At 41.8% G+C, this 26,283-nt stretch overlaps 1 protein-coding gene across 1 annotated transcript in view; it reads right to left on the bottom strand.

Moving 5' to 3' along the window:
• The window catches only part of LOC138283927 (pneumococcal serine-rich repeat protein-like), a 128,644-nt gene that overhangs the window by 14,687 nt on the left and 87,674 nt on the right, over positions 1-26,283 (bottom strand). The window contains exons 18-23 of the mRNA XM_069222158.1: positions 23,543-24,519; positions 19,303-19,364; positions 12,610-12,767; positions 9,516-10,492; positions 7,687-7,748; positions 1,433-1,590 (exon numbers count right to left, since the gene is read on the bottom strand). Coding sequence (XP_069078259.1) covers positions 1,433-1,590; positions 7,687-7,748; positions 9,516-10,492; positions 12,610-12,767; positions 19,303-19,364; positions 23,543-24,519 — 2,394 coding nt within the window. The remainder of the gene's footprint in view (positions 1-1,432; positions 1,591-7,686; positions 7,749-9,515; positions 10,493-12,609; positions 12,768-19,302; positions 19,365-23,542; positions 24,520-26,283) is intronic.

Consider the following 26,283-nt stretch of genomic DNA (forward strand, 5'->3'; position numbering starts at 1 on the left):
GGGTTAAGACTGATTTGCATATGGCTGGGTCCAAACTGGAGTGGCATGGTGAGCAAAAGAACGATGGACTAAACCCAGATCTGTGAATGGGGGTGAGTGTTTGCCTTGTGCAGCACCGCATCTTTCATCCTTTTCTGTTGTCACTGTTTCTTACACTTCAGGGTCTGTTCAATTTCCTGTACTTCACCATCCTCGGTCTGCAGTCTGTCAATGGCCACTTCTGTTTGCTGCTACACTTCTATCTCTTCCAGTCCTAAACTTTACTTATTGGTTTGCTGTCAACACTCCTAGGAGTTAATTTCTTATGGTAACGAAAAATTTCAAGTATCCAATTTTTCTAAACGTAAAGATAATTCATTACTACCTTCAGACAGGAAATTCATTGTTTTTCACTAACGGCGTTTACTAGTAATGTTTTGTAGTTGTAAAACATTTTACCAGAGAAAGTGCTGAAAACAACCCGAGAGACGACAATTCAGTTCATATTCATTGCTGGAATGAACACAGTTTCTACTGAGAATGTATTATATGGGTGTGCTACATCAATTTTAGGAGTTCCTTCTTCTTCACAGAACAATGGGAATAATGGGTTTCTAGAAGTGGGAGGATGCAGAGCTCTCCTATTTACTTTGAGTCACATCAAGCATGGGCAGATGTTGACTAATGACCAGCAGGACGGAGCAAAAGTCAATATTCTGACATGCCCCTTCTCTCCACCAAGATTCTCACTCACAAATCTGAAAAAAGATCATTTTTACAGACGTGCTCTAAATCTGGCACAAAGGGTACATGTTATTGACGCTACCTGAAAAATGCAGCTTTGTTGAAAGCAAGGTAAGGTTGGTTGTGCCCTGAGATCTGAAGCCAAATGAACTATTTGCTGCATGATGTGATACATAGGGCAAGCTGGTAAAGGGGTTAATCGTAAGAAAAGCATCTGAAATGCTACAGTATGTCATGTGGTACACTTTAGGAAAAAGTATTCTGAAATCTGCTTGTCAAGATGCTTCCAAAGGCCCCCTATCCTCAGAAAAGTTATTTTCCCCATACCTCAAATACAAGCCTCATATAGATGAGTAAGAAAAGGCCCATAAGGAAAACATTAAGCGTTCAAAGAAAAGCTGTAATTGGTCCGATGGCCTGACATTACCCTCCAACCATGATCCTTCGGTTACGGTCCAGAGTGAATCCAGATTTCCTTCATCAATGTGATATGTTATCAGTATTGGGGTCTTGTTTTCCCACACTACACAAGTTATCTTTGTTTTGTTCTATGATATTTCTATTGTGTTTCGAAAATTAATAAAATGTTTAGAACTAAAAAAAAAAGAAACGAACCATTCAAAATGAGGCACCATTCTGAGTCCCATACAATTATCTTCCATCATTTCTAAACCCCTATAGTAATGGCTAGTGAAGGCAAGCCACTCACTGTTGGACTGGATGCTTGTGCGGTCCACTTGATATATTCCCAGGACACCGCTGTTATTGCCCACGGACGTATTGAGTGCATTGATGATAGCCTGTGCACTAGGGAGTGATGACGTGGAGTTAAAATCAACCTCTGCATCGACAATCACAGAGCCATTTCTGGAATAAACATGACAAGCATTTGTTACTTTTCTTTACCTTCAGTTCAGTATTATCAATTTATAGTTTGTCCCCAACTAGCGAAAGGGAAACATAGAAACACTTTCTATGTCACAAATGAATTCCAGTAAACTGATTTTGTGCCGTGTACACAGCCTCCTTTAAACAAACAATAAGAAACCATATTAGAAAACACAGACCAAATAGAACAGGATGTGACAAAATTGACCAAATTATGGTTTGACCGAGCGGAGAGTTTGGCTGATGGAACCACTGCCTCTGTGGATATATCTAGTGATGTTAGCAAGAGGGGGTGTTACTAGTGTTAAAGACATTAAATATATTAATAATGAATATCGTATGTGAGTTACCATTTGCAGTTTACAAGAAACAGAAATGAGATGGCTAGGAGGAGAACACGCCTTTATATGCATACATATCTGTGTTTTAAGCTGCTTTAGGCATACTTGATCCAAACATACGCTTAATCTCTGCATCCCAAAGGTGGTTTTGTAGATATCACGCTCAAGACTTAACATCTGGAATGCTCTGCCTCTACTTCTTCCTGTAAAGGTTGACTTCAGGAAATATTTTCACCAGCCGTCATCTTTTTGTGCAGTGGTTAAAGACAACAGGAGGAGGTAGTCGATGCCTCTTGGGGACCTACTTGGGTCAGGATGTGTTATAAATCTAATCCTAACCACTCCCTGCTTTACTATATTACTGTTACCAAGAAGCAATCTAGTTGTAAGGTATTATGGGCCAAACTTACAGGGATTTGGGTAGGGCAGGGCAGCGCAACACAGCAAGCCATCTTGCTGTGCTGCCCTACGCCAAGGGGAAAGGGCAGAAATGCACAGTATTGATGCAGTAAGGTGCATTCCTATCCTGGAACACACACGGCAACGCCCTTAGAACCACTCCCTGGAGCAGAGTAAGGCAACGTATCAACTTGTGCTGCCTTGCCTTACTCCATATCTATGAGACTATTCAAAGCCTCGCAAAGTGGCTTTGTGTGGCCCCCTAGATATGGTTGAGGGGTTTGCGCAGAAGTGTCACAAAAAGTGACATTTCGGCAATGCGAGCCTCTTATATATATGGCTCCACATATCCATTTTGTGAGTTTATATTTCTCCAATAATGTATTTAACAGCATAGGAGAGAAAAGAGGAGCGGCAGGCCTACACTACGCCTTAGCTCGCGTTCTATTTCAATGTTCTCCACAAATACTAGCCTATCTATCCTGAGGGGAAGGTGCCATTTAGAGAGCCCCTATGCAGAGCTGATTAGCCTACCAAGGCTGCTCCCCATTAATATGGTGGGTGACACTATATGCTGGTGAAAATTTGACCTGGCATCATGAGGAACAGGATTTTCAATGCTCTAAGGAAACAGCCTGGATCACTGGGACTTCATTTCAGGATGTGCTGGTGGTCAGGAAGTAAGAAAAAAGGAAAGCACCTTCTACCCTTTCACTTTATTTGATAGCAGTGTATATGTAAAAAGCCTTTGTCACAGTCACTGGGTGAAGGAACATGGGGCCAGAAGTCAACCTGCATCATCTGTAGTGGCAACTCTTGGCAGCAATATGTAAAGAGTGCTGCATACTTGGTTTGTGTAATGCCACTTGGAGCCCGTCATGACGCAGGGGCAACACAGTACATAATGGTTAATTATATGTAGACTTCTATATCAAAAACCTTGTTTTGTGTGTTTATTTTTTGTCAATAATGTAATTAACAGCATGACTGAAGGATGAGGTGTGGCAGACCTAGATCATGCAAGTCCATATACCAATCATAATCTGCATACACCTGAAAACCTACCTCATCGACCAAGCCTTCAGCTTTGATTCAGCATATGTACCATAACTGCTGCTTCCCTCTTTCATCATTTACGAGAGAAATGGAATCGGAATTAGAGGTAGAAGGTTCTGATTAAAATAGTTGACAAAGGAGAGCTAGAGTGAGAGAAAGATTAAATTATCAGGTGTGCGCTTAGGAGGTGGGGGGACCCATGGCAAATGCTCACTGTGCACATGCCTTAACACGTCTCTGATTATTCTGTGATATGCTCAGATTTTACAACCTGACTTGCTTCAGACTTGGAGCAAACTATCACTTTTAAACATGAAACTAAGAGTAAGAGCTAGATTCCACAAATTGCTCTTCCAATTTAGCTGAAATCACTGGCTTAACGAAACTTGAGGGGGACCCCCTGCAAAGTACATGGAGGGCGTCCCTCCCAGACTCATTCACAAGCTCTCAGGCCATGGTACTGTGCTGAGGGGCACTCCTGGAGCTCAACACCACAGGAGCTGTGGGGAACTTTGTTATGCCACTGACTGAAATCAAGAAAGAAAATGGCTGATCACTCTGAGAACAAGGGAGGGCTATAGATTGGTCTTCATATTATATAAGGATGAACTCAGGAAATCTCACAATCAGAATTTCTCTGAGCACATTGAAACTGCAGGAAATAGGCTAAGGAAAAGTTGTACCATATTTAAGTTAAGGGCAACTCCAGCTGCAGTAAGAAATCTAATTGTTCTAGTTGCAGAACTTTGTAAACAATTGGAGCCCTTTGTTTAGAAAAAAGTAAATGAATCAGGGAATACATCAAGAAGGCACAATTCACTGATTAAGCTTCCAAACCTCATTTTTTAGGTGTTCTGGGCCCCAATTCTATCCTGCATACATTTGAAGATCAGTTCAGACTGAACTGTTGGCACTGGAACCAGCCTTTCTCTGGCGCCCTGTGCTTTAGGTATCGTGCAACCATTGGAGGAACTAATATTCCTTAGTTACAGATGAATTTCAAAAGTTTCCCTATCATCCAGATTGATAACAGCTGCATTTAAAGCAGTAACAGTGACCACCATTACTAGTAATCCTCTGCTGACTGGAAAGACCCAAATTATTTTGTCCTATATTTCTCCTGTCAGTATTAATGAAGTTCAAGAGTCAAAGCATTCCAGACCTGGCCCGAAATCTTCTGATCTAATGAATTGTAACAAAGCATGTTCCCTCAAATAGAAGCACTGTTCCGACACCAGTTACTTCACAGGACGACCTCGGGATGAGTCAATATAGCAAAAGTCTTAATGTGCTTATCCCATTTAATTTGCCAAAGCCACTTGATACTGTCATTCATAACATTTGTATTGATCCCTGTTAGAAATGGGGTCTTTGGTTGGCAGTCAGATTACCCACTGTCCAAGCAAGGACCCTCACTCTAGTCAGGGTGAGTCGCACACAATCCAAATTATCCTGTGCCCACCCTCTGGTAGCTTGGCACTGAACAGTCAGGCTTAACTTAGATGGGAATGTGTAAAGTATTTGTGCAATAAATCATGCAATAACACAGTATAGCACCCCAAAAATACACCACACAGTGTTTAGAAAAAATATATAATATTTATCTGATAAGATGCAGGTCAAAGCGATTAAAATGCAATACTATATGTTGAGATATCACTGTAAAAGTGATATAAAGTGTCTTAAGTCTTTTAAAAACAATAAATGTCTCTTTTCAAGCACAAAGTACCTGGTTTGCGTGCAAAATCTCCGCAAAGAACCGCAGAGGAGGAAATGTGTGGAAACAAAGGGGGGCACGTTGATTTCTAGGGCCGCACGCGGCAAAGCGTCGTTTAGCTTTTACGCAAGGACGGCAGTGCGTCAATTTCCAGCACTCGGTAGTGGATCCTCTTCAGGTTGCGGGGTTTTCGGATGCACCGGGGACGACGCGTGGATTTCCTGCGCTGGCAGGACGAAGACTCAGGAGCTGCATCGATTCATTGGGCGTTGCTTCGATTCCTCTCTGGAACTCAGGCTGCATCGTTCCAGCTCTCCTGTGCGTTAATCGAGTGGGCTGTGCGTCCAATTTTCGGTCGCTACGCTGGTGCTGCATTGATCTTCTTGATGCAAAGTTGGGCTCCGTAGTTCCAGTAGGGAGTGCAGTGAATTTTTCACCGGGGTGCAGGCTGTGCATAGTTTCTGGCAGGCTGTGATGAAGTCTCTTTGGTCCTGAGACTTCAGGGAACAGGAGGTAAGCTCTATCCAAGCCCTTGGAGAGCACTTCTTCACCACAGCCAAAGAGCAGCAAGGCATCAGTCCTTCACAGAAAGCAGACAGATGAGTCCTTTGGGAAGCCAGGCAGTTCTCCTTGGCAGGATGCAAGTTCTGGTTCAGGTTCTCTTCTCCAGGAAGTGTCTGAGTTGGTAGGGGCAGAGGCCCTGTTTAAATACCCAAATGTGCCTTTGAAGTGGGGAAGACTTCAAAGTGTGGCTTAGAAGTGCACAAGGCCTCCTTTCAGTTCAATCCTGTCTGCCAGGGTCCCAGTAGGGGGTGTGGCAGTCCTTTGTGTGAGGACAGGCTACTGTCCTTTGACATGTAAATGTCAGGCCCTTCACCCTCCCAGCCCAGGAAGACCCATTCAAAATGCAGATGTAGGCAAGTGAGGCTGAGTAGCCTGTGTTTGGGGTGTGTCAGAGTGAATGCAAAAGGGAGCTGTCAACTAAACCCAGCCAGACGTGTATTGTAAGGCGCAGAAGGATTTAAGTGCAGAGAAATGCTCACTTTCTAAAAGTGGCATTTCTAAAATAGTAATATTAAATCCAACTTCACCAGTCAGCGGGATTTTGTATCACCATTCTTGCCATACTAAATATGACCTTCCTACTCCCTTCAGATCAGCAGCTACCACTCAAACAGTATATGAGGGTAGCCCCAATGTTAGTATATGAAGGGAGCAGGCCTCTTACCATGTTTAAAGGGAGAGATCATATGCACTTTAACACTGGTTAGCAGTGGTAAAGTGCACAAAGTCTTAAAACCAGCAAAAACAGTATCTAAAAAGTGGAGGGAGGCAGGCAAAAAGTTAGGGGTGACCACCCTAAGGCTGTCACGTCTACCAATCACCTTTGGGCTAGTGACATAACCAGTACTGTCCTGGGGACGTTGGTAATTTCTGTTAAAGTTCAGAGTGTGGTTGCATCCTTGTATGTACAACACAGAAAATCCTACTTCTTGGATCCCCAAATTTCTGCACTGTATTGCAGCCTATTTAATGTATGTGTTGAACATCTAGCTTATTTTATTTGGTCTTCAGGCCCCGGTTTTTATATTTACTCTGATGATACACAGATCATCTTCCTGCTGGATTGGTATTCGGAGCTGGCGGCAGAAAACTTACGGCAGTTCATCGTGAAGGAAAGAGAGTGGATGGGTGGTGTCTGGCTTAAACTAAACTCTATAATGTGGCGGGATATTTGGTAACTGACCATTTGGAAAACAAAACCTTTTGACCATTTGCATTCGGAATTTGCCAGGACCTAGTGGAAATAGCCTGAAACTTGCAATTTTTTCCACTGTATTTAATTTCTCCAAAGTTGTTCTTGTTTGAAAAAGTTATTTTCATTTAATACAATAAAAAAAAAATCCACTCTCCAACTTCTGTCAGGAGGGTTAAAGCTTTGTCAGCATTAGTCAGATATTGCTTAAATTATGCATCTTCCTTATACCTTGAACCTCTCAGCAATCTCCTGTTTGCTGGCAATCTTGTGTTATGACTGCTGTTAGGCGCAATTGTTATAGCTCCTCAGCTGTGTAAATGGAAGTGGTTGCCTTGCCAGTGTTAGCCAGGATCATCTTTCAGGTAATGGAAATCATGCATTAGGCTCTCAAAGACAAGCTGATATAGTAGTGTAGAGTAGGCATGCTGTTTGCTCACCGAGCCTGTTGCAAGACATGTGTGTGGGTGGAAGGGCATCCTCTGTACTGGCCGTATTCCTTTGGAAAGACTTACCTGTTCATTTGTAGAGAACCACTAATCAGTTTGCATTTGAAAACCCCATATAAAATCTGAATGTTCTCCTCTGGCTATGTATATTAGAGTTTCGTTTTCAGGCATCTGGTTTTTTTCAAAGTACGCATTCTTTGAAGCACCCAGAACCCCTACTTAATACCAACCATATGTATTCCTGCTGTAGTACCTGTTCTCGGGCACCACATTTTCAACATTGATAAAATATCTATGTATTCTGATAAAACATCTGCAAATTCTGATAAAAGAGTTTGTGAAATGCAAAATTCTTACCTGAAGCCTGTCACTCTCACTCCCTTGCAGTTTGGAAACTTTGCTTTGTATAATGGTGTTAGCTGTGGAAAGGAAGCAAACCATGGTTATATATATATCGCCATTTCAAGAATATTCTTCTCATTTCAAAGTCTAACTTTCATAAGGAGATCTGGTTATAGTTCAAGTACCAGAATGAATGTTTTGAATGAATTTGACCAAAAGTTAATGTCAGCCACAAGGCAGTTTTAAGGCAGCACACGCAACTTGCCCTTCTATAATTTGTGATAAGTATTAATTTTCTTGCCACTAAATTCATGCTGAATGTCTGTGAATTACTGCTCACAACCTAGGTTTGATTTCTCAACAGACTACCTTCACTACCTTCCTGCTGGCAACTTCCGTAGTGAGGAAGGCGGACACTGTAGAGCGAGCTGACTGCGGTTGGCAAATTGCTGATGTCCATTTTTTAAATCGCTTTTGTTAGGCATTGTTCGTTTTGTTCACCATGGATGTTAGCCTTCTTTTTTAACCGTGTGTGTCTAGCACTGAAGACTAGTCACCAGAATGAGCTGGCTAATTTGGTGCCAAAATCAATAGTTGCTGGTTATTTAATTGTGTGTTTTCTACATCATATGGCTGCTTTACAAAAAGGTGTAAAAGTACATGTGGTTCACACTTCCACTTGAATGCACTCATACACTGAGAGCCACAAGCATTTCAGCGGTATGTCTGGAAAGCTGAGTCAGGTGTAGGTTTTCAGGTGTACAATTGGGACTATCATGTGACAATTTCTATGGGTTCCCATTTCCCTAGTAGTGTACAAATACATGCTGTGGAACTACCCTCTTTATGTAAATACACATATTTTTTTCCATTATTTTTCTCCACAAGGAAAGCATTTTCCCAATTGAAAACACATCTTTCACTACATCTTCTCCAAGTTCTGAAGTAATGCATTCTGATCGGTTTCTGGAGTAAATATGTGACCAAGGAAGGGGAAGGTTTGGATCAGAATTGATGAGTCCCCACAAATGTACATGTTTGTGGGTGTTCATAAAATTAAAAGGCTAAGCATGCCTTTCATCCACTTCTCACACCTTGAATAAGGTTACTACAGTGTAAATTCACACACTTGTGGCATATATTTATGCATTAGTAAAAATATTCACACCTGTCAGGAATTCTTCTCTAAAATTAAGACATTTCATTGTAAACATGTCTACCCCTAACAACCCATTTGCGAATTAAGCTTCATGAATGTAATAGATTTAGCAAGCCCTGTCAAATGATTTCCAGTTTGACTAGACTGCTCATAATTGACTGCCAATGGACACAAAGATGTTGCCAGATTCTGGACTGGATTGTGAATTGGGTGGTACCGGATGAATATTTTCTGATACCACCGAGCTCTGAAACAGGCTGAAAGTTTTTTTTGCAAGTAAATGAAAACATGGGGCCATATGTACTAAAGCATTTTCCCATAGACACAGAATGGATAAAACCCTTTTGATACATCTGGCCAATAATCTTTCACAAGTATCTATTAGGGAATTCACTCCTTGTTACAGATCAGGTGTTTCACATTTCATATTTATGTAAGCATATGTGGTATAGCAATGAAAAGTCAAGTATGTCATACAGAAAAAATAAAATAGAAGACGAAGCTGATGACAACCACTGCGAACAGTGGGATGGTTTTAGAACTTTGCATTTGGTACTGCATCAACAATTAAATTTCTGCTCCATTATGAACTGAACATTTTACAAAGAGGAACAGATACATACTGCCGACAGCCCAATCCAACATTTTATTCCACTATGTAATTACAAACTGTATCAGTACTTACCACTTCTTCAAGTTTTTCCTTCAACCTTATGAACTCAGCTGAAGAGGAATTCTTCAAATTGTCGCTGAAGCTTTCATTTATGATTCTAAAGGCCAAAGGCAAAATGGGGGGAGGAGCCTCAGTCACGGTGACAGTGGATGAAGATGATCCTGGATTTGTTATACTTGTGCCATTGCTGGATGTGCTGGAATTGGTTCCTGCTGTTGATACTGAGATTGAAGACTGAGGTCCAGAAGAGGGAGGTGTTGATGATGAATTGAACGTAGTAGGTTGAGAGGTAGTGTTAGCAGAAGCAGAACTTGTATCAGGTTGAGAAGTAGTGTTTGCTAATGATGAATTAGTTGTACTAGCTGGAGATGCAGTATTTGTAAATGATGAATTAGCCATACTAGCAGAAGATGAAGTGTTTGTAAATGATGAATTAGTTGTACTAGCTGGAGATGCAGTGTTTGTAAATGATGAATTAGCCGTACTAGCTGGAAATGCAGTGTTTGTAAATGATGAATTAGTCGTACTAGCAGGAGATAAAGTGTTTGTAAATGATGTATTGGTCGTACTAGCTGAAGATGAATTGCTAGTAAGTGATGTATTGGTCGTACTTGTTGGAGATGCAGTGTTTGTAAATGATGAATTACCCATACTTATTGGAGATGTAGTGTTTGCAAATAATGAACTGGCTGTACTAGCAGGAGATGAAGTGTTTGTAAATGATGTATTGGTCGTAGTAGCTGGAGAGGAAGTGCCAGTAAGTGATGTATTGGTCGTACTTGTTGGAGATGCAGTGTTTGTAAATGATGAATTACCCATACTCATTGGAGATGTAGTGTTTGTAAATAATAAGTTGGTTGTAGTAGTTTGTGATGCATTGTTTACAGATGCTGGTGATGACACTGGTGTTACAGGTTGAGTTTCTAGCGTTGAGGTCTTTCCTGTTGTTGATAGTGGTGAGCTGGTTGTAGATGTGGCAGGGGTGGAACCTTGGAGAAAGAAAGAAGATCTTCTGATCAACTTTACACACACACACACACACACACACACACACACACACACACCCCCCCCCCTTTTACAAAGTGTTCCTATTAATTCATTACCTCAAGCCACACTTTTAAGTCCTCTTGTCAACACTACTACAGCTGGCCCACTTCTGCACACTTAGACGTTTGACAACTCACCCATAAGTTTCACCTAAGTACTCATCCATTCTTTGGTCACAAGGCCATCGGATGAAGTTGACCCTCCCTCTAACACACGTATCCTTATACTTTCTCTTACTTAGCTGATACTGGTGTGAGGTTGCTCAAGGCTGTGTGAATCTAACAGCCATTTAACATACTGATGAATAAGCACCATTATCTCTTTTTCAACTCTCTAGAAACTGACCAAGGAAGCAGGGCCTTAACAAATTGGCATCATTAGGCTCCTTCTAGTTTCTCAACACACTTTATCAATCACTCATGATTAATAGAGAGATGTAGGCACACTATTCCTCTGTGAAAAGCCTACGATCTCATGCACCATTGACCATAGATTGCAATTGTTCCTGTGGGCACTCCCTCTTCTATCTCAACGTACATCCATTATAGTCCCCTTACTTGAAAACTGCTCGCCCTATGACCTTGCAAATTCTTTCCATTCAATCCAGAAACTTAGAAACCAACCATATATTAATACGTAATTGACACTGAAAATTTGATTACCTTCCAAGACACTCAAGTAGGACTAGTCCACAGGATAAGCCAGAGACCAGGAACAAAATCAGCGTGCCCCAACCTGGGCTCTTCAGCTATTATGACCTGAGTGCACCACATGAGCAATATATTGGTGGCCCTCCTCATATTTGTAAAACAAAATGCAGAAGACTTTAGGCTGGTTTTGGTCAGTAACATGGGCCAGTCTTTGTGTGAAACATGCTAGCTGGATATATTACCTTATTAGTTTGCTGTCAACACTCCTATGAATTCATTTCTTATAGTAACGAACATTTCCAAGTATCCAATTTTTCTAAACGTTGAGATAATTCATTACTGCATTTAGACCGGAAATTAATTGGTTTTACTAACGGTGTTTACTAGTAATGTTTAGTAGTTGTGAAACATTTTACCAGAGAAAGTGCTGAAAACAACCCGAGAGACGTCAATTCAGTTCATATTTATTACTGGAATGAACACAGTTTCTACTGAGAATTAATTATATGGGTGTGCTACATCAACTTTAGGAATTCTGTCTTCTTACAGAACAAGGGGAAGAATGGGTTTCTAGAAGTGGGAGGATGCAGAGTTCTTCTATTTAATTTGAGTCACATTAAGCATGGGCAGATGTTGACTAATGACCAGCAGGAGGGAGCTAAAGTCAATATTCTGACATCCCCTTCTCTCCACCAAGATTCTCACTCAGAAATCTGAAAAAATATCATTTTTACAGACGTGCTCTAAATGTGGCACAAAGGGTACATGTTACAGACTCTACCATAAAAATGCAGCTTTGCTGAAAGCAAGGTAAGGTTGGTTGTATCCTGAAATCTGAAGCCAAACTAACTATTTGCTGCATGATGTGATACATAGTGCAAGCTGGTAAAGGGTTTAATCACAAGAAAAGCATCTGAAATGCTATAGTCTGATCATGTGGTACACTTTAAGACAAAAGTATTCTGAAATGTGCTGGTCAAGATGCTTCCAATCCCCCCTACCCTCAGAAACGTTATTTTCCCCATACCTCAAATAAAAGCCTCATATAGATGAGTAAGAAAAGGCCCACAAGGAAAACATGAAGCGGTCTAGGAAAAGCTGTAATTGGTCAGATGGTGTGACATTACCCTACAACCATGATCCTTCGGTTATGGTCCAGAGTGAATCCAGATTTCCTTCATCAATGTGATATGTTATCAGTATTGGGGTCTTGTTTTCCCATACTATACAAGTTATCTTTGTTTTGTTCTATGTTATTTTTTTTGTGTTTCGAAAATTAATAAAATGTTTAGAACTAAAAAAACAAGAAATGAACCATTCAAAATGAGACACCATTCTGAGTCCTATACAATTCTTTTCCATCGTTTCTAAACCTCTATAGTAATGGCTATTGAAGCCAAGTCACTCACTGTTGGACTGGATGCTTGTGCTGTCCACTTGATATATTCCCAGGACACCGCTGTTATTGCCCACGGACGTATTGAGTGCATTGATGATAGCCTGTGCACTAGGGAGTGATGACGTGGAGTTAAAATCAACCTCTGCATCGACAATCACAGAGCCATTTCTGGAATAAACATGACAAGCATTTGTTACTTTTCATTACCTTCAGTTCAGTATTATCAATTTACAGTTTGTCCCCAACTAGCGAACGGGGAAACATAGAAACACTTTCTATGTTACAAATGAATTGCAATAAACTGATTTTGTGCCGTATACACAGCCTCCTTTAAACAAACAAAAAGAAACCATATTAGAAATCACAGAACAAATAGAACAGGATGTGGCAAATTAACCAAATTATGGTTTGACCGAGCGGAGAGTTTGGCTGATGGAACCATTGCCTCTCTGGATATATCTAGTGATGTTAGCAAGAGGGGGTGTTACTAATGGTAAAGACAGTAAATATATTAATAATGAATATCGTATGTGAGTTACCATTTGCAGTTAAAAGAAACAGAATTGAGATGGCTATGAGGAGAACACGCCTTTATATGCATACATATCTGTGTTTTAAGCTGCTTTAGGCATACTTGATCCAAACATACGCTTAAACTCTGCATCCCAAAGGTGGTTTTGTGGCGATCACGCTCAAGACTTAACATCTGGAATGCTCTGCCTCTACTTCTTCCTGTAAAGGTTGACTTCAGGAAATATTTTCACCAGCTGTCATCTTTTTGTGCAGTGGTTAAAGACAACAGGAGAAGGTAGTCGATGCCTCTTGGGGACCTACTTGGGTCAGGATGTGTTATAAATCTAATCCTAACCACTCCCTGCTTTACTATGTTACTGTTACTAAGAAGCAATCCAGTTGTAAGATATCACGGGCCAAATTTACAGGGATTTGGCATAGGGCAGGGCAGCGCAACGCAGCAAGCCATCTTGCTGTGCTGCCCTACGCCAAAGGGAAAGGGCAGAAATGCACTGTATTGCTGCAGTAAGGTGCATTCCTATCCTGGACACACACACGGCAACGCCCTTAGAACCAGTCCCTGGCGCAGAGTAAGGCAACGTATCAACTTGTACTGCCTTGGCTTACTCCATATCTATGAGACTATTCAAAGCCTCGCAAAGTGGCTTTGTGTGGCCTCATAGGTATGGTTGAGGGGTTTGCGCCAAAGTGTCGCAAAAAGTGACGCTTCAGCAGTGCGAGCCTCTTATAAATATGGCTCTACATATCCATTTTGTGAGTTTATATTTCTCCAATAATGTATTTAACAGCATAGGAGAGAAAAGAGGAGCGGCAGGCCTACACTACGCCTTGGCTCGCGTTGTATTTCAATTTTCTCCACAAGTACTGGCCTATCTACCCGGAGGGGAAGGTGCCATTGAGAGAGCCCCTAAGGAGAGCTGATTAGCCTACCAAGGCTGTTCCCTATTAATATGGTGGTTGACACTATATGCTGGTGGAAATTTGACCCGGCATCATGAGGGACAGGGTTTTAAATGCTCTAAGGAAACAGCCTGGATCACGACTGGGACTTCATTTCAGGAAGTGCTGGTGGTCAGGAAGTGAGAAAACATGAAAGCACCTTCTACCCTTTCACTTTATTTGATAGCAGTGTATATGTAGAAAAGCCTTTGTCACAGTCACTGAGTGAAGGAGCATGGGGCAAGAAGTCAACCTACATCATCTGTAGTGACAACTCTGGGCGGCAATATGTATAGAGTGCTGCTGACCTGGTTTGTGTAATACCACTAGGAGGCCGTCATGACGCAGGGGCCACACAGGACTCAATGGTTCATTATATGTAGACTTCTATATCAAAAACCTTGTTTTGTGTGTTTATTTTTTGTCAATAATGTAATTAACAGCATGACTGAAGGATGAGGTGTGGCAGACCTAGATCATGCAAGTCCATATACCAATCACAATCTGCATACACCTGAAAACCTACCTCATCGACCAAGCCTTCAACTTTGATTCAGCATATGTACTATAACTCCTGCTTCCCTCTTTCATCATATACGAGAGAAATGAAATCAGAATTAGAGGTAGAAGGTTCTGATTAAAATAGTTGACAAAGGAGAGCGAGAGTGAGAGAAAGATTACATTATCAGGGGGCGCTTGGAAGGTGGGGGGCCCATGGCAAACGCTCACTGTGCACATGCCTTAACACGTCTCTGATTATTCTGTGATTATTTTCAGATTTTACAACCTGGCTTGCTTCAGATTTAGAGCAAACTATCACTTTTAAACATGAAACTAAGAGTAAGAGCTAGATTCCACAAATTGCTCTTCCAATTTACCTGAAATCACTGGCTTAACGAAACGTGATGGGGTGGGGGCCTGCAAAGTACATGGAGGGCGTCCCTCCCAGACTCATTCACAAGCTCTCAGGCCATGGCACTGTGCTGATGGGCACACCTGGAGCTCGCCTCACCCCCCCCCCCACCGCAGGAGCTGTGGGGAACTTTGTTATGCCACTGACTAAAATCAAGTAAGAAAATGGCTGATCACGCTGAGAACAAGGGAGGGCTATAGATTGGTCTTCAAATTATATAAGGATGAACTCAGGAAATCTCGCAATCAGAATTTCTCTGAGCACACTGAAAATGCAGGAAATAGGCTAAGGAAAAGTTGTACCATATTTAAGTTAAGGGCAACTCCAGCTGCAGTGAGAAATCTAATTGTTATAATTGCAGAACTTTGTAAACAATTGGAGCCCTTCGTTTAGAAAAAAGTATCAGAGAAATACATCAAGAAGGCATAATCCACTGATTGAGCTTCCAAACCTCATTTCTTAGGTGTTCTGGACCCCAGTTCTATCCTGCATATGAAGATCAGTTCAGACTGAACTGTTGGCACTGAAATCCAGCCTTTCTCTGGTGCCCTGTTCTTTAGGTATCCTGCAACCAGTGGAGGAACTAATATTGCTTAGTCACAGATGAATTTCAAAAGTTTCCCTATCATCCAGATTGATAACAATTGCATTTAAAGCAGTAACAGTGACCACCATTACTAGTCATCCTCTGCTGACTTGAATGGCCCAAATTATTTTCTCCTATTTTTCTCCTGTCAGTATTCATGAACCTCAAGAGTAAAAAAATTCCAGACCTGGCCTGAAATCTTTTGATCTAATGAATTGTAACAAAGCATGTTACCTCAAATAGAAGCACTGTTCCGACACCAGTTACTTCACAGGACGACCTCGGGATGAGTCAATATAGCAAAAGTCTTAATGTGCTTATCCCATTTAATTTGCCAAAGCCACTTGATACTGTCAGTCATAACATTTGTATTGATCACTGTTAGAAATGGGGTCTTTGGTTGGCAGTCAGGTTACCCACTGTCCAAGCAAGGACCCTCACTCTAGTCAGGGTGAGTCGCGCACAATCCAAATTATCCTGTGCCCAACCTCTGGTAGCTTGGCACTGAGCAGTCAGGCTTAACTTAGAAGGCAATGTGTAAAGTATTTGTGCAATAAATCATGCAATAACATAGTATAGCACCCCCAAAATACACCACACAGTGTTTAGAAAAAATATATAATATGTATCTGATAAGATGCAGGTCAAAGCGATTACAATGCAATACTATATGTTGAGTTATCACTGTAAAAGTGATATAAAGTGTCTTAAGTCTTTAAAAAGCAATAAATGTCTCATTTCAAGCACAAAGTACCTGGTTCGCGTGCAAAATCTCTGCAAAGAATCGCAGAGGAGGAGATGCGTGGAAACAAAGGGGCGGCGTGTTGATTTCTTGGGCTGCACACGGCGATGCGCCATTTAGTTTTCATGCAGGGATGACTGTGCGTCGACTTCCAGCGCTCAGTAGTGGATCCTCTTCGGGTTGCGGGGTTTTCAAATGCCCCGGGGACGAACCATAGATTTCCTGCGCTGGCAGGACGAAGCCACAGGAGCTGCATCGATTCGGTGGGCGTTGCATTGACATTTCTACCGCATAGCAGGCGCTGCTTCGATTCCTCTCTGGAAGTCGGGCTGTGTTGTTCCAGCTCGCCTGTGCGTCAATCCAGTGGGTCGTGCGTCGAATTTTCGGTCGCTACTCTGGTGCTGCATCGATCTTCTTGATGCAAAGTCGGGCTGCGTAGTTCTAGTAGGGCGTGCAGTGAATTTCTCACCGGGGTGCAGGCTCTGCATAGTTTCTGGCAGGCTGTGATGAAGTCTCTTTGGTCCTGAGACTTCAGGGAGCAGGAGGCTAGCTCTATCCAAGCCCTTGGGGAGCACTTCTTCACCACAGCCAGAGAGCAGCAAGGCAGCAGGGCAACAGCAAGGCAGCAGTCCTTCACAGAAAGCAGACAGGTGAGTCCTTTGGGCAGCCAGGCAGTTCTTCTTGGCAGGATGCAAGTTCTGGTTCAGGTTGTCTTCTCCAGGAAGTGTCTGAGTTGGTAGGGGCAGAGTCCCTGTTTAAATACCCAAATGTGCCTTTGAAGTGGGGGAGACTTCAAAGAGTGGCTTAGAAGTGCACAAGGCCCCCTTTCAGTTCAATCCTGTCTGCAAGGGTCACAGTATGGCGTGTGGCAGTCCTTTGTGTGAGGACAGGCTACTGTCCTTTGACATGTAAATGTCAGGCCCTTCACCCTCCCAGCCCAGGACGACCCATTCAAAATGCAGATGTATGCAAGTGAGGCTGAGTATCCTGTGTTTGGGTGTGTCTGAGTGAATGCAAAAGGGAGCTGTCAACTAAACCCAGCTAGACGTGGATTGTAAGGCGCAGAAGGATTTAAGTGCAGAGAAATGCTAATTTTCTAAAAGTGGCATTTCTAAAGTAGTAATATTAAATCCAACTTTACCAGTCAACAGGATTATATATCACCATTCTGGCCATACTAAATATGACCATCCTACTCCCTTCAGATCAGCAGCTACCACTCAAGCAGTATGTAAGGGTAGCCCCAATGTTAGCATATGAAGGGAGCAGGCCTCACAGCAGTGTAAAAATGAATTTAGGAGTTTTGCACTACCAGGACCTGTAAACTACCTAAGTACATGTCCTGCCTTTTGCCTACACAGCACCCTGCCCTATGGGTTACCTAGAGCATACCTTAGGGGTGACATATGTAGAAAAAGGGAAGTATTAGGCTTGGCAAGTACATTTAAATGCCAAGTCGAATTGGCAGTGAAACTGCACACACAGGCCTTGCAATGGCAGACCTGAGACAAGGTTAATGAGCTACTTAAGTGAGTGGCACAATCAGGGCTGCAGGCTCACTAGTAGCATTTAATCTACATGCCCTGGGCACCTATACTGCACATTACTAGGGACTTATAAGTAAATTAAGTAATCCAATTGGGCATGATACAATTTTACCATGTTTAAAGGGAGAGAGCATATGCACTTTAGCACTGGTTAGCAGTGGTAAAGTGTGCAGAGTCGTAAAACCAGCAAAAACAGTTCATAAAAAGTGGAGGGAGGCAGACAAAAAGTTAGGGGTGACCACCCTAAGGCTGTCATGTCTGACAATCACCTTTGGGCTAGTGACATAACCAGTACTGTCCTGGGGTGGTTTGGTCATTTCTGTTAGAGTTCAAAGAGTGTGGTTGCATGCTTGTATGTACAACACAGAAAATCTTACTTCTTGGATCCCCAAATTTCTTCACTGTACTGCAGCCTACTTAATGTATATGTTGAACATCTAGCTTATTTTATTTGGTCTCAGGCCCCTGTTTTTATATTTACTCTGATGATACACAGATCATCTTCCTGGTGGATTGGTATCCGGAGATGGCCGCAGAGAACTTACAGCAGTACATGGTGAAGGAAAGAGAGTGGATGGGTGGTGTCTGGCTTAAACTAAACTCTAATGTGGCCGGATATGTGGTAACTGACCATTTGGAAAACAAAGCCTTTTGGCCATTTGCATTCGGAATTTGCCAGGACCTAGTGGATATAGCCTGAAACTTGCAATTTTTTCCACTGTATTTAATTTCTCCAAAGTTGTTCTTGTTTGAAAAAGTTATTTTCATTTAATACAATTAAATAACAATATTCACTCCAACTTCTGTCAGGAGGGTTAAAGCTTTGTCAGCATTAGTCAGATATTGCTTAAATTATGCAACTTCTTTATACCTTGAACCTCTCAGCAATCTCCTGTTTGCTGGCAATCTCGTGTTATGATTGCTGTTAGGCGCAATTGTTATTGCTCCTCAGCTGTGTAAATGGAAGTGGTTGCCTTGCCAGTGTTAGCCAGGATCACCTTTCAGGTAATGGAAATCATGCATTAGGCTCTCAAAGACAAGCTGATATAGTAGTGTAGAGTATGCATGATGTTTGCTCACCGAGCCTGTTGCAAGAGGTGTGTGTGGGTGGAAGGGTTTCCTCTGTACTGGCCGTATTCCTTTGGAAAGACTTACCTGTTCATTTGTAGAGAACCACTAATCAGTTTGCATTTGAAAAGCCCATATAAAATCTGAATGTTCTCCTCTGGCTATGTATATCAGAGTTTCCTTTTCAGGCATCTGGTGTTCTTGAAAGTACGCATTCTTTGAAGCACCCAGAACCCCTACTTAATACCAACCATGTGTATTCCTGCTTTAGTACCTGTTCTCGGACACCACATTTTCAACATAAAAATCTGTGTATTCTGATAAAAAAATCAGCAAATTCTGATAAAAAAGTTTGTGAAATGCGAAATTCTTACCTAAAGCCTGTCACTCTCACTCCCTTGCAGTTGGGAAACTTGGCTTTGTATAATAGTGTTAGCTGTGGAAAGGAAACAAACCATGGTCATATATGTTGCCATTTCAAGAATATTCTTCACATTTCAAAGTCTAACATTCATAAGGAGAACTGGTTATAGTTCAAGTACCAGAATGAATGTTTTGAATGAATTTGACCAAAGGTTCATGTCAGCCACAAGGCAGTTTTAAGGCAGCACACGCAACTCGCCTTTCTATAATGTGTGATAAGTATTCATTTTCTTGCCACTTAATTCATGCTGAATGTCTGTGAATTACTGCTCACAACCTAGGTTTGATTTCTCAACAGACTACCTTCACTACCTTCCTGCTGGCAACTTCCGTAGTGAGGAAGGTGGACACTGTAGAGCGAGCTGACTGTGGTTGGCAAATTGCTGATTGTTGGAAAATGGGTTATTGGTAAGGGCAGGTAGGTACCTACACTTAGCAATAGGCCACTAACCTCCACTAAGGTCCAGTTAGGTCTCAGTAAATTAAACCCAGCTCAACCCTTGGTAGCTTGGCAACGAGCGTCAAGGCTTAACTTAGGAGACAGAGTGTAAAGCATTCAAATATCACAAAACAGTAATTAAATAAAACACAGGAAACAGTTTAAAAATCCAAAACCAATTTATAAAAATAGATTATATTTTTATCTTTAAAATGACACCAAAACGAATAAAATCGGATAAGGGGAACCGGAGATATGAATTTCTAAAGAATTATTATTTTTTTAGCGCCTAGAAACAAAAAGCGCCAATCGGGTCATCTGGTTGCACCTCGACCGGGGCAAAGTCAAAGTTTAAGGCCGACCGCGATGGAGCCCTGCTCGGCTACAGGCCACGGGAGGCCTTGGTTAAAAGTTTACCTTCACACTTAGTCTCTTTTTCGAAGATTTTTCTTCAGCGGGACGAACCTGCCAGTCCAATCCGACCTCCTGGAGCCCTTCTCCGGATACGCGATGCTGGAATCCTCGGTGGAGATTTTTACCTTCGGACTTAGTCGTTTTTTCGAGGTGAAAATCCTTCGACCGGGGTAAACCTGGATCTTGATCCGATGTCCATGGAGCCCTCCTCGGATACGCTGGCTGGAAGGTCCCGGTCAACTTTTTACCTTCGGACTTAGTCTCTTTTTCGGAGATTTTCTTTACTGGGACGAACCAGCAAATCAGGCCGGGTCGCGGTTGAGGCAAGCCGGCTAGAGTTGCCGCGGCAGGTCGGTCCCTCTATGAAGTTTTTTACAAAAATTCTCCAAACTTCTCCAAACTTCTGGGGCTTCTCCCAGATGTCCTTTTAAGGTTCTTTTGGGGTCCACAGCTCACCCCAAGGGTCCAGAAGTTCTGAGATGGTCCTTGGGGGGTGTGGACTACAACTCCCAGAATGCACCTGGCGCAAACTCCTTTTTGGCCACTGGACAGTGGTCAGCTGGTCGCTTTCTTCAGGAGTTGGTGTAGGGGACTCTGGATAGCAATTTTTCACCTGTAGCAAACAGGGAGTCCCTCCTTGAACCAGTTGAAGCCAGGCAAAGTCCTTCTTGTGGTGAAGCCCAAGTGTGCAGCTGGTGCAGTCCTTCTGAGTGCAGGCCAGGGGTCCAGCAGGGCAGTCCTTCTTCTTCTTCTGTTGTTCTTTCTTGTTGGATGTGGTAGGGAACTGAGGTGTGGGTGCAGGTCTGCCAGTTTTATCTTTGCTCCTGGGTGAAAAGCAGGGGGGTCCTGGTTCTCCAATCAGGTGCAGGGTCCTTCCCCCTGTGATGACCACTTCCTGGGAAGTGTGGCAAAAATCAATCCCAGGAGGCAACATTCTCTAAAAATCCATCATGGCTGAATCTGATTTTTGGAGGTTACATCTGGCTGAGCCCACCCACTGGTGTGGCTAAAAATCATAAACACACCCCTCTCCTGCCCTCTCCTAATCTAATCAAGGGGGCACCTAGTTGTCTGGGGTTGCAGGATGTGGGGGTGTTGCTGGTTGCTCCAAATGTCCTTCTCTGCCTTTGAAGACCAGTTTGGCAGCCCTCCCCCTTCCTGCCTCACCATCTGCTGAGGGGAGATTCCCTCCCACAGGCACATTCCTTTGTGTGAAGCCAGGCCACTTCACACCTCATCAAGGCAGCTTGGTCAAGCTGCTCAAGGCTGGCCAATCAGAGCACAGCAGCAAAAACAATGCAGGGCTGAAATTGGCAACTTTTCAGGTGAAGTTTAAAACTCTTTACCTGAACAAGTTATATTAAATCCCACAACTGGAAGTTGTGGGATTTATTACAACAATTAATTTGATACCAAACTCTTGGTATGCATCATTTAAGGAGACTTTAAAAATCAAAATAAAGTCTCCCCTTTCTAGCCTATGAATCCCATTTACTACAATGAGGGGAAAAACGAATTTGGCTGTTTTTACCTCACCAGGGCTTATAAAACTATTTTTATAAGGTCCCTGCTTATAGTTACATGGCACCCAGCCCTAGGGGCACATAGGGCACACCTTAGGGGTGACTTATATGTAAAAATAAGGTAGTTTAAGACTTTGGAACTACTTTTAATTCCAAAGTCGAATTTTCATATAACTTTAATTTAAAAGCAGCCAGCAAGGCAGGCCTGCCTTTAAAATGACACTGGGCACATCAGCAGTGCACCTATGGGTGCACTACCTATGCTGTGGTCCCTAAACCTTCATGCCCTACCATATACTAGGGACTTATAGGTAGGTTAACTTAGCCAATTATAATTAGCCTAATTTGCATATTGATTTTACACAGAGCACAGGCCCTGGGACTGGTTAGCAGTACCCAGGGCACCATCAGAGTCAGGAAAACACCAGCAAAAAGTGGAAAATGGGGGCAAAAAGTTAGGGGGCCTCTGCAATCAGCCGTGTTTTCTCACACTGATGTCCATTTTTTAAATCGCTTTTGTTAGGCATTGTTCGTTTTGTTCACCATGGATGTTAGCCTTCTTTTTTAACCGTGTGTGTCTAGCATTGAAGACTAGTCACCAGAATGAGCTGGCTAATTTGGTGCCAAAATCAATAGTTGCTGGTTATTTAATTGTGTGCTTTCTACATCATATGGCTGCTTTACAAAAAGGTGTAAAAGTACATGTGGCTCACACTTCCACTTGAATGCACTCATACACTGAGAGCCACAAGCATTTCATCAGTATGTCTGGAAAGCTGAGTCAGGTGTAGGTTTTCAGGTGTACAATTGGGACTATCATGTGACAATTTCTATGGGTTCCCATTTCCCTAGTAGTGTACAAATACACGCTGTGGAACTACCCCCTTTATGTAAATACACATATTTTTTCCATTATTTTTCTCCACAAGGAAAACATTTTCCCAATTGAAAACACACCTTTCACTACATCTTCTCCAAGTTCTGAAGTAATGCATTCTGATCAGTTTCTGGAGTAAATATGTGACCAAGGATGGGAAAGGTTTGGATCAGAATTGATGAGTCCCCACAAATGTACACGTTTGTGGGTGCTCATAAAATTCAAAGGCTAAGCATGCCTTTCATCTACTTCTCACACCTTGAATGAGGTTACTACAGTGTAAATTTACACACTTGTGGCATATATTTATGCAGTAGTAAAAATATTCACACTTGTCAGGAATTATTCTGTAAAATTAAGACATTTCATTGTAAACATACGTCTACCCCCAATAACCCATTTGTGAATTAAGCTTCATGAATGCAATAGATTTAGCAAGCCCTGTCAATTGATTTCCAGTTTGACTAGACTGCTCATAATTGACTGGCAATAGGCACAACCATTTTTTCCAGATTCTGAACTGGATTGTGAATTGGGTGGTACCGTATGAATATTTTCCAATACCACCTAGATCTGAAACAGGCTGAACGTTTTTTTGCAAGAAAACGAAAACATAATCTTTCACCAGTATCTATTAGGGAATTAATTCCCTGTTACAGATCAGGTGTTTCACATTCCATATTTATGTAAGCATATGTTGTATAGCAATGAAAAGTTAAGTATGGCATACAGAAAATGTAAAAAAGAAGACGAAGGTGATGACAACCACTGCGAACAGTGGGATGGTTTTAGAACTTTGCATTTGGTACTGCATCAACAATTCAATTTCTGCTTCATTATGAACTGAACATTTTACAAAGAGGAACAGATACATGCTGCCGACAGCCCAATCCAACATTTTATTCCACTATGTAATTACAAACTGTATCAGTACTTACCACTTCTTCAAGTTTTTCCTTCAACCTTATGAACTCAGCTGAAGAGGAATTCTTCAAATTGTCGCTGAAGCTTTCATTTATGATTCTAAAGGCCAAAGGCAAAATGGGGGGAGGAGCCTCAGTCATAGCGACAGTAGATGAAGATGATCCTGAATTTGTTATACTTGTGCCATTGCTGGATGTGCTGGAATTGGTTCCTGCTGTTGATACTGAGATTGAAGACTGAGGTCCAGAAGAGGGAGGTGTTGATGATGAATTGAACGTAGTAGGTTGAAAGGTAGTGTTAGCAGAAGCAGAACTTGTATCAGGTTGAGAAGTAGTGTTTGCTAATGATGAATTAGTTGTACTAGCTGGAGATGCAGTATTTGTAAATGATGAATTAGCCGTACTAGCAGAAGATGAAGTGTTTGTAAATGATGAATTAGTTGTACTAGCTGGAGATGCAGTGTTTGTAAATGATGAATTAGCAATACTAGCTGGAAATGCAGTGTTTGTAAATGATGAATTAGTCGTACTAGCAGGAGATAAAGTGTTTGTAAATGATGTATTGGTTGTACTAGCTGAAGATGAATTGCTAGTAAGTGATGTATTGGTCGTACTTGTTGGAGATGCAGTGTTTGTAAATGATGAATTACCCATACTTATTGGAGATGTAGTGTTTGTAAATAATGAACTGGCTGTACTAGCAGGAGATGAAGTGTTTGTAAATGATGTATTGGTCGTAGTAGCTGGAGAGGAAGTGCTAGTAAGTGATGTATTGGTCGTACTTGTTGGAGATGCAGTGTTTGTAAATGATGAATTACCCATACTCATTGGCGATGTAGTGTTTGTAAATAATAAGTTGGTTGTAGTAGTTTGTGATGCATTGTTTGCAGATGCTGGTGATGACACTGGTGTTACAGGTTGAGTTTCTACCATTGAGGTCTTTCCAGTTGTTGATAGTGGTGAGCTGGTTGTAGATGTGGCAGGGGTGGAACCTTGGAGAGAGAAAGAAGATCTTCTGATCAACTTTGCACACACACACACATGCACGCACACACACACACACACACACACACCAATTAAATGAATTATCCCCTTTTACAAAGCGTTCCTATTAATTCATTACCTCAAGCCACACTTTTAAGTCCTCTTGTCAACAGTAACACAGCTGGCCCACTTCTGCACACTTAGACTTTTGACAACTCACCCATAGGTTTCACTCAAGTACTCATCCATTCTTTGGTCACAAGGCCATCGGATGAAGTTGACCCTCCCTCTAACACTCCCATCCTTATACTTTCTCTTACTTAGCTGATACTGGTGTGAGGTTGCTCAAGGCTGTGTGAATCTAACAGCCATTTAACATACTGATGAATAAGCATCATTATCTCTTTTTCAACTCTCTAGAAATTGACCAAGGAAGCAGGGTCATAACAAATTGGCACCATTAGGCTCCTTCTAGTTTCTCAACACACTTTATCAATCACTCATGATTAATAGAGAAATTTAGGCACACAATTCCTCTGTGTAAAGCCTACGATCTCATGCACCATTGACCATAGATTGCAATTGTTCCTGTGGGCACTCCCTCCTCTATCTCAACGTACATCCATTATAGTCCCCTTACTTGAAAACTGCTCGCCCTATGACCTTGCAAATTCTTTCCATTCAATCCTGAAACTTAGAAACCAACCATATATCAATACTTAATTGACACTGAAAATTTGATTACCTTCCAAGACACTCAAGTAGGACTAGTCCACAGGATAAGCCAGAGACCAGGAACAAAATCAGCGTGCCCCAACCTGGGCTCTTCAGCTATTATGACCTGACTGCACCACATGAGCAATATATTGGTGGCCCTCCTCATATTTGTAAAACAAAATGCAGAAGACTTTAGGCGTGTTTTGGTCAGTAACATGGGTCAGTCTTTGAGTGAAACATGCTTGCTGGAAATATTACCTTATTAGTTTGCTGTCAACACTCCTATGAATTCATTTCTTACAGTAACGAAAATTTCCAAGTATCCAATTTTTCTAAACGTTGAGATAATTCATTACTGCATTCAGACCGGAAATTAATTGGTTTTACTAACGGTGTTTACTAGTAATGTTTAGTAGTTGTGAAACATTTTACCAGAGAAAGCTGAAAACAACCCAAGAGACGACAATTCAGTTCATATTCATTACTGGAATGAACACAGTTTCTACTGAGAATTAATTATATGGGTGTGCTACATCAACTTTAGGAGTTCTGTCTTCTTACAGAACAAGGGGAGGAATGGGTTTCTAGAAGTGGGAGGATGCAGAGTTCTTCTATTTAATTTGAGTCACATTAAGCATGGGCAGATGGTGACTAATGACCAGCAGGACGGAGCTAAAGTCAATATTCTGGCATCCCCTTCTCTCCACCAAGATTCTCACTCAGAAATCTGAAAAAATATCATTTTTACAGACGTGCTCTAAATGTGGCACAAAGGGTACATGTTACGGACTCTACCATAAAAATGCAGCTTTGTTGAAAGCAAGGTAAGGTTGGTTGTATCCTGAGATCTGAAGCCAAACTAACTATTTGCTGCATGATGTGATACATAGTGCAAGCTGGTAAAGGGTTTAATCACAAGAAAAGCATCTGAACTGCTATAGTCTGATCATGTGGTACACTTTAGGACAAAAGTATTCTGAAATGTGCTTGTCAAGATGCTTCCAATCCCCCCTACCCTCAGAAAAGTTATTTTCCACATACCTCAAATACAAGCC

Source organism: Pleurodeles waltl, chromosome 3_1 (genome assembly GCF_031143425.1).
Source record: "Pleurodeles waltl isolate 20211129_DDA chromosome 3_1, aPleWal1.hap1.20221129, whole genome shotgun sequence".
Classification (NCBI taxonomy): domain Eukaryota; kingdom Metazoa; phylum Chordata; class Amphibia; order Caudata; family Salamandridae; genus Pleurodeles; species Pleurodeles waltl.